Source organism: Aquila chrysaetos, chromosome 5 (genome assembly GCF_900496995.4).
Source record: "Aquila chrysaetos chrysaetos chromosome 5, bAquChr1.4, whole genome shotgun sequence".
NCBI classification, from domain to species: domain Eukaryota; kingdom Metazoa; phylum Chordata; class Aves; order Accipitriformes; family Accipitridae; genus Aquila; species Aquila chrysaetos.
Window position 1 is genome coordinate 75,002,998 of NC_044008.1, and position 13,798 is coordinate 75,016,795.

At 61.6% G+C, this 13,798-nt stretch overlaps 1 protein-coding gene across 1 annotated transcript in view; it reads right to left on the minus strand.

Moving 5' to 3' along the window:
• The window catches only part of SDK2 (sidekick cell adhesion molecule 2), a 51,287-nt gene that overhangs the window by 17,876 nt on the left and 19,613 nt on the right, over positions 1–13,798 (minus strand). Inside the window, 5 exon segments of the mRNA XM_030013828.2 lie at positions 136–247; positions 1,292–1,425; positions 2,239–2,386; positions 3,814–3,920; positions 12,096–12,255. Coding sequence (XP_029869688.1) covers positions 136–247; positions 1,292–1,425; positions 2,239–2,386; positions 3,814–3,920; positions 12,096–12,255 — 661 coding nt within the window.

The window sequence follows — 13,798 nt, forward strand, 5'->3', positions numbered from 1 at the left end:
ATCCCCACCTCACTCCATCCCGTGGTACCCAGGAGCCCTGGTGGGAAGGGACCTGGGGGCACCCAGCCCTGGAGCCGGGCGATGCCAACAGGGAGATGCCCCGTCCCCATCCCACCCGCCCCGACGCTACTCGCCCTGGCGTTGGCCACGCACTCCATGGTCACCTCCGAGGTCCCGGCCACCACACTGGTGTTCCTGGGTGGGACAATGATGGTGGGTGCGATGGGATCAGCCGGGCCACCCACATCTGGGGAGAAGGAGGCCAGAGGGACAGCCATCAGCACCCCAGCCCCCAGCGAGGCTGATGGGGCACCCAAAGCCCCATGCTTGCTCTGGCTGGCATGGAGGAGACAAAAAGGCAGCAGGGACCAAAGGTCCGTGGGCTCTGCTCTCCCATGGAAAGGACGGGCAGGTCCAGCCCATCACCTTGGCATCAGGGTGCCTTCATAGCTCTCCCTAAGCCCTCTCCTCCCGCAGGAGCCTGTGGCACCAGCCCGGACCCCAGCCTGCGTGGCAGCACCGGCTGGCAGGGAGGAGGGAGAAGGGGAGTATATAAAGCAAAATGATTGCAACAATAAAAAACCCTCATGTAGGCACTGTAAAAATGTGATCGGCTTGAAAGCTGCTGATATAGCTGAATCCATAAACACGGGCTCCAGGTTGTTTATTACGCACCAGGATGCCCGAGGTACAGAAAAACAGATTAATGGGGCAGGAGGGGAAGGGGGACAGGCAGAGCCCTCAGTGGAAAGGGATAAACCCCACCACAGAGCAGCAGGGGGGGGAGATGGGATGAGAATACCCGGAGGATTGATGCCACTTTGGGGCGTCTTCCCCGGGATGGGCTGTCACCACCTGAACGGGGGCCGGGGGACCTTCGGCCAGGTCCTGCAGGGTCCAAGGGGACCGGAGGGATGGGGGCCACAGGGGTGTCCCCCAGGCAGGGGCTGATCCGGAGCGGCGTGGGCTGAGAGGGGAACGTGGGCAGGAGCGGGGCAGGGTGTCCCACAGCAAAGCTGCTCCCGTTGGGAGCACCATCCCATCCCGCAGACCAGTCCCAGGGCACGGCCGGATCCAGCCCCGGCGGCAGGGACGGCGGGGGAGGCTCTGCCCGTGGTACAATTAGTGCCTGCAGCACAGCCCGAAGTGCCTAAATAAATTTTGAGGTGGCTGAACTGTTAAGTCAGCAGAAGCCGGAGCCTCCGAAGAGATTTACTGCAAATTAAACTCAGGGGTGAGCCAGGTGGTGCAGGGGGAGCGGGGCCAGGGGGGGCAATGCCCCCGCACTCACTGGCCACGGTCAGCGTGATGGGCTGGCTCGTCTTGTTGTCCCCGTTCTTGTCATTCACCGCCTGCACGTAGTAACGTCCCGCATCCGGGGCCACGGTGGAGAGGATGACGAGGGTGTTCTCCAGCGTGATGGCTCTGCGGGGACGAGCGGGCGGTGTGAGATGAGGATGTGAACCCAATGGGGATACCGATGCAGCGAGCTGGGATCCCGCACGCAGCATCCGCGCCAGCCCCAGGGCACCCGGGTGGGATGGGCATGGCCCCCAGCCTTCCTCCCGCCTGCCCCCGGACAGGGGCCGGGCTCAGCCACTGGCCCCAGGCGAGAGCCGGGACCATGCCGGGACCAAGCCCCACACCCCCGCACCAAGCGGAGCACATCGGACGGTGCAGATTAATAGGACTTTTTTTATTTTTTTTTTTTTTTTTTTTTTTTATGGAACGATCTAATCTGCTGGAAACATAAAATGGTTTGGGGAATATATTTTTTTACCATTAAATATGAGATAAAGGAGTTTTATCTCCTCAATCCTGCTTTGCAAATAGAAAGGAGACCAGTTCAATTCCTGCATAATGTGGGTTACAAATTCAATTCCTGCACGCTGCGTCTGCCAGCACCGGGCTTGCCGCTCCGGTGGCGCCGGGGCCTGCCGCAGCTCCACAGGGATGCCTGGCACACACGTGTGTGCCGTACCCGGCTCTGTCACGCTGGCTGCTGCCCCAGCACGTGCTGTGCCCCTTTTGCCCACCTTCTTCCCTCTTATTTTCCTTTTTTTTTTAAAAAAAATTCATTTCCCCAATGACAGAGCCATTAGTCACCAAGCCTGTCTCCGGGTTTTAGCACGACGCGCTCGAGACGTCTGTTAAACATCCTTATTGCAAGGACGACGGCAGCCGAGGGAAACGCAGCCCCCCCAGAGAGGACGCCGGGGGGACGCCGGGGGTACTCACATGCGGCTGCTGGGGGAGATCTTTCGGCCGTCACGAAACCAGGTGACCTGGGGCTGGGGGAAGCTGGCGATGCGGGGCGCACGGATGACGGCCGCCTCCCCGTGGGACACGCTCTGCTGCGTCTCGCTGTCCTCAAAGCTCCCCATATCTGCAAAATGTGCCGGAGAACCGTGTCAGGGGTTGGGGAGGGTCCGGCAACGCAGCCGGGGACCCAGCAGGATCGGCCCCTGGGTCCAGCTGGGGAGCAGGCTGGAAGCTACGGGGAGGGGCTCCCCCAGGGGATGCAGAGGGGCTGCCCTGGGGTCTGCGCTCTGCTCCCCTCCTCGGCTGGGGGGGCTCAGTTGGCACAGGGCACGGGATGGCGGTGGGCACGCTCCTGTGTGCCGGGGGCTGCGCTCAGATCAGGATCCGTCCCTGCAGTACCCGGAGTTGCACAGCCCCATCGTCTGCATGCCAGACCGGGGACCCCTGCCCATGTGTCCCCCACCAAGGATGGGGTGCAGGCGCAGCAAGGAGGGCTCAGTCCTGGGGCTCCCCAGCATCTCCCCCTGCCCTAACCTATAGCCCAGCTCCGGGAGGACGCCGGCATGACCTTGGCTCCGCGGGCAAGGTTGGGCCACCCGCTGCCTCCGTCCTGCCCAGCCGTTTGCAGGCTGGAAGCACGCAGCCATTGAGGAAAGCAGAGCGAAGCAGGGTGCACGGAGAAGGGGGGCAGGGGATTTTTATTGACTTCACTTAATTGCTGTAATTAAAAACATGTAAAGAATCTTTTTTTAACGACTTTGCCATTATCATTAGTTGTTAGCACAGCTGCCTTATTAATTTCTCATTAGTTTCCTGATTTGTCACTGCTCCTCAGGAAGGGGTTTAAGTGGATGGGATTGGGGACGTCCCGGAGAGAAGGGGTGACAGAGAGGGGCAAGTCCCCTGGGGCACAGAGCCAGCATCCCGGGCCTCAGCACCCTCCTGTCCTGCATAAACCCCCCATGGTGCCTCTGCATCGCCCCCCCAGCGCAGACCCCCGAGGTCTGGCCCATCCCGCTCGGGTTCGCTCATTCGCAGGATCCGTGCCGAGCCGTGGCAGCAGCACCCGGGACCAAGCCGCCAGCCCGGCTACCCCTGCTCCCGTGCTGACGGATGCAGCCGCCCAGCCCCGCACGCTCCTGTTTGCTTTCAGTAACGATTATAAACGGTGTTTGCTTCCAGCGCTCCACGCAGCCGGGGAGGAGCGGGGCTGCTTTCACGCTGCAAAGCGTTTTAATCCTCCAGGGAGCTGAAGCCGCCTGCCCGGACATGGTGCTGTGGGTTTCCCGGCCCCAGAGCTCTCTGCCTGCACCCTGTGCTCTGCCCTGCCCTTGGGGTGCCCCCCTGCACCCCCAACCACCACGGCTCCAGACCGGGCAGCGGGAGCAGCAGAGGCAGCAACGGCCCCATCCCTGCCAGCATCACGCCAAGGATGCTCCGGACTTGCGTGTGCCGGCCATGGGCTGCACCAATGCCCGAGCCATCCCGCAGTGCCGGGGAGCTGGGTGTCCCCGGCCGGTCCCCCCCGCCACGAGCGGGGCTGTCACTTACAGGCCACCTGCACCTCCGTCTGGCGCTGCAGCAGGGCTCCCATCCGATTGCGGACGATGCAGCGGTAGAAGCCGGCGTGCGTGCGGTCCAGCGAGGTGATCATGTACCTGCGGGAGAGAGGAGCCACCTCAGCGGTGGATGGGGACATCCAAGTCACCGTCACAGCCCCCCGGGAGAGGCTGCGGGTCCTACACAAGCCCCCCATTTACTGCCGGGCAGCAACCCCAGTGCCAGGTACCGACTCCTTCCCCGAGGAGCGGCTGCTGGAGGTGGGTGTATGTGCATGTATGTGCGTGTCCGTGCAGGCACGTATGTGTGTGCACACACACGCGCTTGTGCACGCTGGGGACACAACACAGTGTCCCTCGCTGCCGCAGAGGGACTCGTGGCCATGCACACAGGAGGTAATTTCACAGCACCACGCGGCACAAGCCGGTGACCGTCGCCCGCCCGGTGCCGGGGGTGGACGGTGACTCACTGCCATGAGTGGGATGCGCTGGGTAAGTGGCTTCGAGCTGTCAAAAGCAGAGGCGGCTGCCGGCAACCTGGCACCCGCTGCCCTGACCCCTGCGCTGAGTCCCGGTGGTGCGCGGCAGAGGCACGCCGGGGTCTGCCGGTGTCACTCTGCCTCGGCCCCGTGTGCGGCCGAGCCCAGCACCGCTCCGATTAGCCGGGGCTGAGCCGCCTTATCATCCCCAGCGGCTGCTCTTATCAGCCGCCAGCGCCAGCAGCTGATAAGCAGATAAAGGAAATAACCACGTCTCGATTCGCCCACCGGCCCCGAGCATCGCCCCGGTCCCCAAGCCGGACCCTGCTGCCACCAGACCTCCCCAAGCAGTCCCCACTCCCAGGAGGGATGCAGGCGCTCCTGCTCCATCACCCCCCCAAAATAGGCTGGACCCCCCCCCAACAGTGGTGCAGATGGGCGACCCTTCGGGGGGGGGGGGGGGTGAGCAGGCGCGGCAGCATCACCTTCCCCGATGGGGAGTGCTAGGAGATAAACCAGAAAGGGAATAAATAACCAAGCTCAACCCTCCTTGCCCAAAATCTAATCTCGCATTAAAACATGCCGCGGGCTGTTTCGGCAAAGCTTTGTTTGTTCTTTTGATAACTGAGCGTAAATTAAACTTTCATAAGACACAAGGAGCACGTCCCCTCTGCGGCGGGGCCCCTGTGCCCACCCCCCTGGTGCAGGAGATGGTGCCGGGGACACGGGGCTCCCACCTCGCCCAGTGGCACCACCGAGCCATGGTGGGCACAGTGGGACTGGCATCAAACCCACTGCCGACACCCACCCACCCATGTGGCGTGCCAGGGATCACCCGTCCCCGCGGGATAAGGGAGGATGCCCTTTGGGAACACATCCTTGAGTGTCACAGCTGATATTTAAAAATGATCCCCAGAGGCTTTAAATAAGATATTTCAATTCCACGGAGCTGTCAGGAACTGATGCGGACACCAGGAATAATGGGCCCGCTCTCCTTGTGGTGTCCTCGTTAATAAATCACACGCACACACTGTGACTCCTAAACACACACACGCACGCGGATGGACGGACGGATGGACACTCGCTGATGCCCACCTGCCCACTCAGCAGCGGAGGGTCACGCACGGTCCCCACACAGACCCCCTGCGCATCCCCCTGCCACGTCCTCGCTGCCACGTCCCCTCCAAACCCTCATCCCAGGAAGGGGCCAGCACAAAGCCCCCGGCGCAGCCCGTGAGCCGCCCTCTGGGACCCAAACCCCCCCCTTGGGGCTCACGTGCACCCACGCACGAAGCACCCACCGATGCACGGCCCCACTGCAGCGCCTTGTCCACACACACGTGGAGCCAGGACACCTCCGTGGGTACCCCCCCCCCCGCGATGGGGACACCCCTGAGGATCCAATTAATGGGGTCTGGTCCCCGCACCACCAGAGCTGGAGGAGCTATTAAGGAGCCGAGCTTCTGCACACACCTAAGCGGCTGAAAATAGCCCAGAGAAAGGAAATCAATTACCGGGCGCAGCCTGGCCCGCAGTCATTAACCAAATACGAGCAGAGACTTTGTTCTCTGCCGCTCGGCTTCCACGGAGGCTTTTATCCAAGACTGCTCTGATTTGATTTCCTTCCCCCATCACGCCTGGCTGTAAGGGGACGGTAACCAATTTCACCCCCTCGCAGGGAGAAGCGCTGCGGGCAGGAGGAGGGGTGAAGCATGCAGCCCCAGCACCCCACGCAGCTCCCCCCCCCCCCGAGTTTGAGCAAGCAGGAACGGCCACGAGCCACAAGCCACGGCTGCTCCTCCGTGGCCAGCAGCTCCTGGCTCCACCGTGCCATCCAAGGAGGCGGCTCCTCCACTTGGGACCGATCCTGCCACCCGGTGCCGGCAGGCACCGCTCCAACCGGGTCGCTTTGCCCATCTGCCAGCCCAGAGGCGCGTTTCGCACCGCTCAAGCCGGGACGGAGGTCTGGCCGTGCTCCCGGCGCAGCCCTTGCTGCTGACACTGCTGTTTCGAGGGGCTTGTTTGGTTTGTTTGTAAAGACAGAGGTTGACAGGGCATCGTCTGCGGGGAAAAGCACTTCCGAAGCGAGAACTGACCTGCGCTTCAAAAAAAATTAAAAAAAAAACGCACTGATGGAAAACAGCGGCGGTCTCCAGGCTCGGTCAGGAAGCGGCTGTGCCACGCTCAGCCCCGGGGTCAGGAGGGGCCTCCGGAGCCAGAAGCTCCGTGCCGGGGGACCGGCGGGTTTGCAGAAGCAGCCGGCCGGTGGAAGGCTTTGGCACCGGATCGATCTGACAGATGGATGGGCTGCACGTCGGGAACGACGACCTCCCCATCCATCTACCCAGCAGCTCCACCGCAGCGAGGCAGGGCAGGGCGCAGCACCGCGCTCAGCCATAACCCCCCCCTCACCGTGCAACCCTGGCAAGGCACCGGCAGCACCGATACGCTCGACACGCCGGGCTGCACGCACCGCCTTGTTATGGTAGGGTTGCTCACGGTGCCGCGAGAGTGATGCCCCAGTCCTGGCTGATGCTCCCAGCTCGATTATTGTAGCGTTGCTGAGAAGCGTGGGGCTGACGCTGCCGAATTATTATTAGATTGAGGGGGTGGAGAGGGGCCAGGAAAAGCATCAGCCAAAGGATTTGATCCATCAAATTGAAAGCCAGAAGAGTGCAAAAATCTGTGTGGTTCTTCCAATGTCGCCCAGTAACAGCAACAGCTGGATCGGATTTTGGATATCAGCACATTGGCATGGTCCCCTTTGATTAATATCCTGTATAACGACTAATTAATTCTAGAAGGGACATGTATTTGAATAGTTACTGTGCAATAATGAAATGTCAAGCGAGCATTAAAACACACTTAGCAAAGGTTTAACGACTCCCAGCACCTGAGCCACGCGTCCCAGCACCTCCGCTTGCACCCAGCCGCCGCACTGGGCTTCCGCTCAGCATGTTTTTAAATAACCCCCCTGGTACTTCATCAGCCCCTGTTAACTGTATTATCGGAACTCAATTAGCTCCTGATTGGAAAGGGCTCTCTTTTGACACACGTGGTGGGAGCTGTCACCTCTCCGCTTGCCGAAGTGTTTTCCTTTGGTCAGGGGAATTCGGCGCGTGCCGGCGGCCCTGTAAATCGCTGCCTCAATTGGCCCTGCCAGAACAATGAGCCATTTAACAATTAATGCCCACGTATTAATCTGCCACCTTCCTGCAGAGCGGAGAGGGGAGCGAGCGCGCAAGCCTCAATACGCGTTACGGCATCCGGAGGGCTCCGGCGCATCCCTCTCCAGGAGCTCGGCCACAGCTGCCGCCCAGCTCAGGTGGCATCTTTGGGTCCGAGAGCCCTCCGCCTGTCTCCTTCCCACTGCTGCCTGAACCCACGTAAGGTCCCAGCAAGGAGATCCCCTCCATCGCCTTCCCCCCCGCGTGCCTCCTGCCAGCCCCGATGCCCGGATGACTCCCGGGCACCGCTGCCCTGCACCCAGCAATCGCTGCCGCTTGCTCACGCCAACCCCCCCGTGTCCCCCTCAAAGCCGAACGAGGCACAGAGAAAAGCAGGAGCTGTCACAGCACAAGCATCACCAGCAAAGCCCACCCCATGCTGCCCATGACCGGCTCCGTGGTGCCTCACCGGCACTCCTGGGGGCTTTGCCAGATACAGCAATGCCAAATATGAAGCCAGCCAGGCTGGAGCCACGGGCACCAGAAACTCACTGCTGGGCTCCCACTCAGCCTGGCTGCAACCCCTCCAATGCTCATCAGCTCCCATTAATTATATTACTGAATGGCAATTAGCTCCCCAGGGGAGAGGGCTGTGCTTCACACCTGGGCTGGCAACGACCTGGTCCAGCCACAGCAGGGACCTGCTCCCGGCGAGCAGCAGCACAAGTTGGGGTCCCAGCAGGGAGCCAGGCATGAACTGCCCCGTTTGCCACCAGGTTTGTGTTTCTGAGAGCATCCTGGCTCCATATTTAACATAATTTGGGGACAAAGTATGGGCATCAAACATCTGGGGTTCTCAAACGCCATAAAGGTTTGGCAGAGTCCCGTGTGTGCAGCATGCCGTGTTCCCTGCATCCCTGGGGGACGCGCACCCCAAAACATCCCAACCCAGCAGGGTGGGGTGTCGAAACAGCCCCAAATCTGCCTCTCCTCGGTAAGCCCGTGCAGGGTGGCTCCTGCCAACCCTCCCCAAGCATGGAGGTAGATGGGGATGGGTAGAAGGCACCACGTGCTGGAAAACCAACCCCAGGGCTCAGGCGGTCTTGGCGAGGGGCCGTGGGGCTGCGCCATGCCCGAGAAACCCAGCGGAGCACCGGGAGGCTCAGTCGTGCAAACCCGGTTTTGCTGGGGGAAGGCGAGGTGAGCACAGCAGCGGCAAAGCCAGCCAGCGTCGGAGATGTAATTACACTTTCCCAGGCTCCGAGCTCCCGGCAAAGGGGATCTGGGCTCTTGGGAAGAGACAGGGGATCCATTAGTAGCTGCTGGGCTCCTGCACCAGCTGCAGAGGGACATGGGGAGAGGAAAGAGGGCTGATTTAGTAGATAGAAGATGCATCTCTACGGATGGGAGTCTGTCCAGAGGTAATCTATGTGTAAGGTAATTTCCGAAGGCAGCAGGACTCGGTGCAACCCTTAATACGACAATCTCATGTGATAAATTACCAGACCCAACTAATCTGCATGTTAAATTTCTTGTATGAGAAATAAATATCCTCAATTCACCAGAGAAGCGCTTTCCTTCTGAGGATTTCATTAAAGACATCAAGCTGCCTGATTTGCATGTTATGATTCCTCGTACGAGAAGAAGTCAGGCTCTGGAGAGCTCGCAGGAGAGCCCGGCACCGGCGAGATTATGCACGGAAAAACAGAGCTGGCCCTGGAGAGCGCAGTGCCGGCGTGCCAGGGCACGGGAGCAGAGCGTGCGGGAAAGACTCCACCGCCCACCCGCCTCGCCGTCACCTTAACGAAGGTCACGACGGGCATCGGAGGGGACGGGGTTGTGCTGTGGGGTCCCCAGGCGCGGGAGGCAGCTGGGGTCCCATGGGATAGCTGTCTCCGTGCACCCCATGCCAGCGGCAGGCAACGGAGGCAGCAAGTGGGTGAAGGCAGGCTGGTCCTTGATCTCCCGCAGTCCCCAGGGATGCTCCCGAGCGGGGATGACTCCACGCACACACAGAGCTGGGCTGGTCCCCAATCCCTCTGTGGTCCCTGATTACACTTGATCCCCAGGGATGCTCCCGAGGGAGGACAGCTCCACGCGCACACGGAGCCAAGCTGGTCCCCGATTCCCCCGAGGGATGCTCCCAAGGGGTCGGCTCCCAAGGGGTCGGCTCCAGCTGCACGCAGAGGCACCGCGTTGGCCCTCGCCGGCTCGGGGCCGGGGGTCTGCCGAGCCCACTCCCCACCTGCCCTTTGCCGCACGCCAACAAGTCGCTCCGGTGGCAAGCTGGCGGCTGAACCGCTGCGGGAAGGAAAGGGCGGTCGCCATGGAAACACGCTGCCAAACTGGGAGAGTGGCTCCTTCCCTTAAAACGCGGCGTGAGCTCGTCTGACCATCGGACGAGGATGAACCGAGGTGGTTCGTGGGGAGCGCGGGGCTGAGGGGCCGAGAGCCCCAGCCCCCAGAAAAATGGGTAAAATGCACAAGGGCGATAGCAGCCGGCGGTGCCGGCGGGATGCCCTGCTGCAGGAGAGGATTTGGGGAGGAGCGGTGAGGATGCCGAGGACGAGATGCTCGCTGACACGCCGCCCTAGCTGGGAACCGCGAGGTGATGCCACCAAGCCCGGCCGGCTCCCTGGGGCTGCTCTCCCCTGCCAGCACATGGCCCTGCTGCAAAGGACGATGCATCCCGTCATGGGCCTGGCCAGACCCCGGGGAAGGTCCCTCCTGTCCCCGGAGTGGGGACATGCCAGGGGCCACGTGCCAGCCCCAAGCTGGGGGGGGGGGTGGCTGCACCCCGCATCCCTCACCCACGCTGCCGAAGCACCCACAGCCATTCCCGGCCCCCGCATGGACAGGAGCATCCCTGAGCCTCCCTGGCCATAAACACCAGCCCTCCCCTCTCCAAGGATTACTCTGTTTCTAAACTCGTTAACTTTTAATTACTACCTTCCCACTGCCTGAGCAGGCTGGCTCCGTGCCACCGACATCTCTATTAAAATTCAATTTCTGCCCATCATAACTAATTTTGGTACTTCGCCTTCCTCACCGGCAGCCTTCAATTCCAGGCAAGATGTCCAAACTCTCATCTCGACACATTAAATCCCCACGGAGACCCGGGGACAAGCAACGCACGCCGGGCAGAACGAAGCTGGTGCCAGCAGGTTGCGTCCTCGCTGCCGAGAGGACGGGTTAAAGCCAGGCAGCGATTTGCATAGAGGCTGTTTGCTTCATTAGCTGCGGCTGGGTTTGTTTGGGTTTTCCCTACGTGTTTGTTTATTTTCTCGCTTCCTTCCCTAATCCTTTCTGGCTGGATGCTGGAGCTGGAGGCGGGGGCCGGGGGCTCTGGGGAAAGGGAGTCACCTTGGCGCAGGGACACGGGGCTCCAGAGCTGCCCGGCATCCCAGAGCAGAGATAAGAGTGGTGGTTCCTCTCCTACAGAAGGGTAAACTGAGGCACGGAGCAAACCCAGGAGCACAGTCATGAAAGGAAGCCAGGAATCCCCGTTCTGGGTTTGGAGGTGCCCCCCAGGTTCCCCGACCCCCTCCAAGGATGGGGGAGAGCCTGATGCCTTTCTCCTGCCTGGGGCGGGTGGTTCTGCCCCAGTGCTGTGCAGCTGCCCTGGAGGAGCCCCTGCACGGGCCCTGCGTCCCCCCACCCTGCTGTCACCACCTTCCCCACAATCCTATTTAAGGGTTGACGTTTTGCCTTGTTCCCGCTGCAGCCAACGTGACCGACCGACAGGCGTGAGCTGTGGGAATCAAGGGGCTCAACAGGTCTCTGAGCTTTGACACCGGGACAAGGGACCTGTCCCACGGGGCACCCAGCACTGCTAAAAACACCCAGCACCGAGCCTGGGGCTTCGGGGACATCGCAGAGCTGCAGTCACCGTGGCTTGGTGGGGGACAACCCCCCAAGGATTGTCCCCAAGGATGGCCACTGCTCCAGCACCCAGCATGGCACCGTGCTGGGGAGGGGACCCAGCACGGCACACGGTGCCGGAGAGGGGACGTCACCCAGCCACATTGTCTGCGTTCCTGGCATCCCGGAGCAGCCCCGCGTTGCTACAGCAACACGAAGCCTTTGGATTCAATGCCTTTAAACGGGGAACGGCTTGTCTCGGGCTGAATTATTGATTAAAACAGAGAGAATGACACACGCACACAGAAGAGACGGCGAGAGGTGCCCGGCTTGATTTAGAGGTGAGCTCCAAGCGGGCTCTGACGTGGGGGACGGCCACTCTGCGGCAGGATTAGTCTGCACATGAGGCTGGATGCCCGAACCCGGGGCGATCTCTCGTGCCGCCCTTCCCTTGCTCTTTCCCCCCATCGGGCCGTTCTCGGGGAGCCACGAGCCGGCCGTGATCTGTGGCCGGGTGTTAATCCCGCTTGTGCAAACGCCTCCTTCCTGATGTTGACCTGCTTAAATCCACCATTTGCTCTCCAAACAGAGGCGGCAGCTCCCAGCGTGCTAACCGCTGCCTCCACGCCGCCTGCCTCCCCGGGGACGGCATCCCCTCGCAGGGACACTGGCAAATGCCCTCTGTGCCACGGCGAGTGCCGGCAGGGACCGCCATGCCGGGCGGGATTCGCTGCGGATGCTCGGCAGTGGCGGTGGTGGGGACTCACCGGTACTCCAGGGAGAACTTGGTCAGCTCCCGGCTGTTGTGAAGCCACTTGAACTCGAGGGGCCAGCTGCCCTCCGCCATGCACGTCAGGACCAGGCGGTTCCCCTCCAGGTGGACCTGGCTCCGCACCGGCTCCGTCTTAAAGTATGGGGAGACATCATCTGCGGAGAGAGGAGGGAAAGGGGGTGAGAAACATGCCCGGCCCCATAGCCTGCCGGCCCCATAGCCTGCCGGCCCCGCGGCAGCAGGACCGCTTCATCACAGCCATAACCATAAACCTGCAGCACGTGGGCAGGGGGATGCTGGTGGTCACCTCCCCGTCCCCCTGTCCCAGCCAGGGCCCCCAGACCCCTCCACTGGCCATTTTCCTCCCCCGAGCCATTTCACAAGCCTATCGACAAGAGCTTAGCCCATCTAGGGTTTATCTAAGCTGCTTGCTTTGCTTTATTCCCGGCTGCCTTTGTAGCGTTTCAGAAGCACTGAGCTTTTAACTCGGGGGGCGAAGGGGGCGGAGGGGCTGGGAGCAGAGCGAGACATAAACACTTACTCCTCTCCTGTTTTATTTGCTAAGTAAAACTATAAATCGAAACACACAGCTCCATTTTCTGCTTAACAAATGGAAGCCCTTTTACTTCAAAGACACATTCATATTCCCCAGCAGCTTTCAAGTGCGCTTTCAATCACAGCTTTAGGTTTTTTCTTTGGGGTAGGGCTTCACTTTCTTGTGTGCGCGAGCTGAATTCCTGCCACGGCTCTCCGCACAGTGAGCCGGCACCAAAGCAGTGCCCGTGGGCTCAGCCTGCTCCGCTGCCCCACTGCCCTGGGGGGGATGTCACGAGTTTGCAGGAGCTCAGAGGCACCCAGACACCGCCAGACCTGCACTGGGGGTCCCTCTCCTCTCCTCGCTGGCAGGGCATGGCTCCTGCACACCCTGGGGTGCCTGCTTGGTGCACCCACGTGGATATGCCCATCTCATTTACACCCGGCTGCCCTGTCCTGCCTATCCCCGGGGCGGGCACGGTGATGCTAAATGCCAGGCAAGTCATTAGGCAGGGAAGGAGCAGCTCATGGCTCCTTAATTCAATCCTCCTCTTCGACCTTCAGCAGCGCTGTCTGGCACAGGCAGCTCTCACCCCGGTGCTCCTGCCCCAGGTCCGGGCTTGATCCGGGCATCAGGGCACCTCGCAAAGCAGGCGTGGGGCACGGGGGCCGAATCCTGCCGCAGCCCAGCTCCCCAGCAAGCCCCAGACGCCGCGGGGGCAGAGGGGTGCCCACGGGCACGACGGCAGCTCGGTGCCCCAAATGTGGGGTTTGGCACCAAGGGCAGCTGGCTGCGAGCCCGGCCCGTGGCCGTGTGGTTCCCCGGTCTGGAGAGCTCGTGGCAATCCCGCGGCGGCTGAGCTGCGGCTTTTGGGATGCCCAAGGAGCGAGGCACACACGTGCCGCTGGGCCTGACCGAGCCGGGCTCGTGGGAACATCCAGGGCGCAGGATCTGCGCCTGTGCACGACGTGTGCCACCTCTGCACGCGTGTGCGTGGGGGTGCGCACATGTGTCCCCACCACGGCGTGGCAGGAGCTCGACCTGCAATGCCGGAGCTTCGCCCACGTCGGGCTGGACGGCACGGTGGGACTGAGACCCGGCGTGTTCAGTGCACACACACCCCCCCCCCAACTGAGCGCAGCACCCAGCTTTTGGGAGGTGTT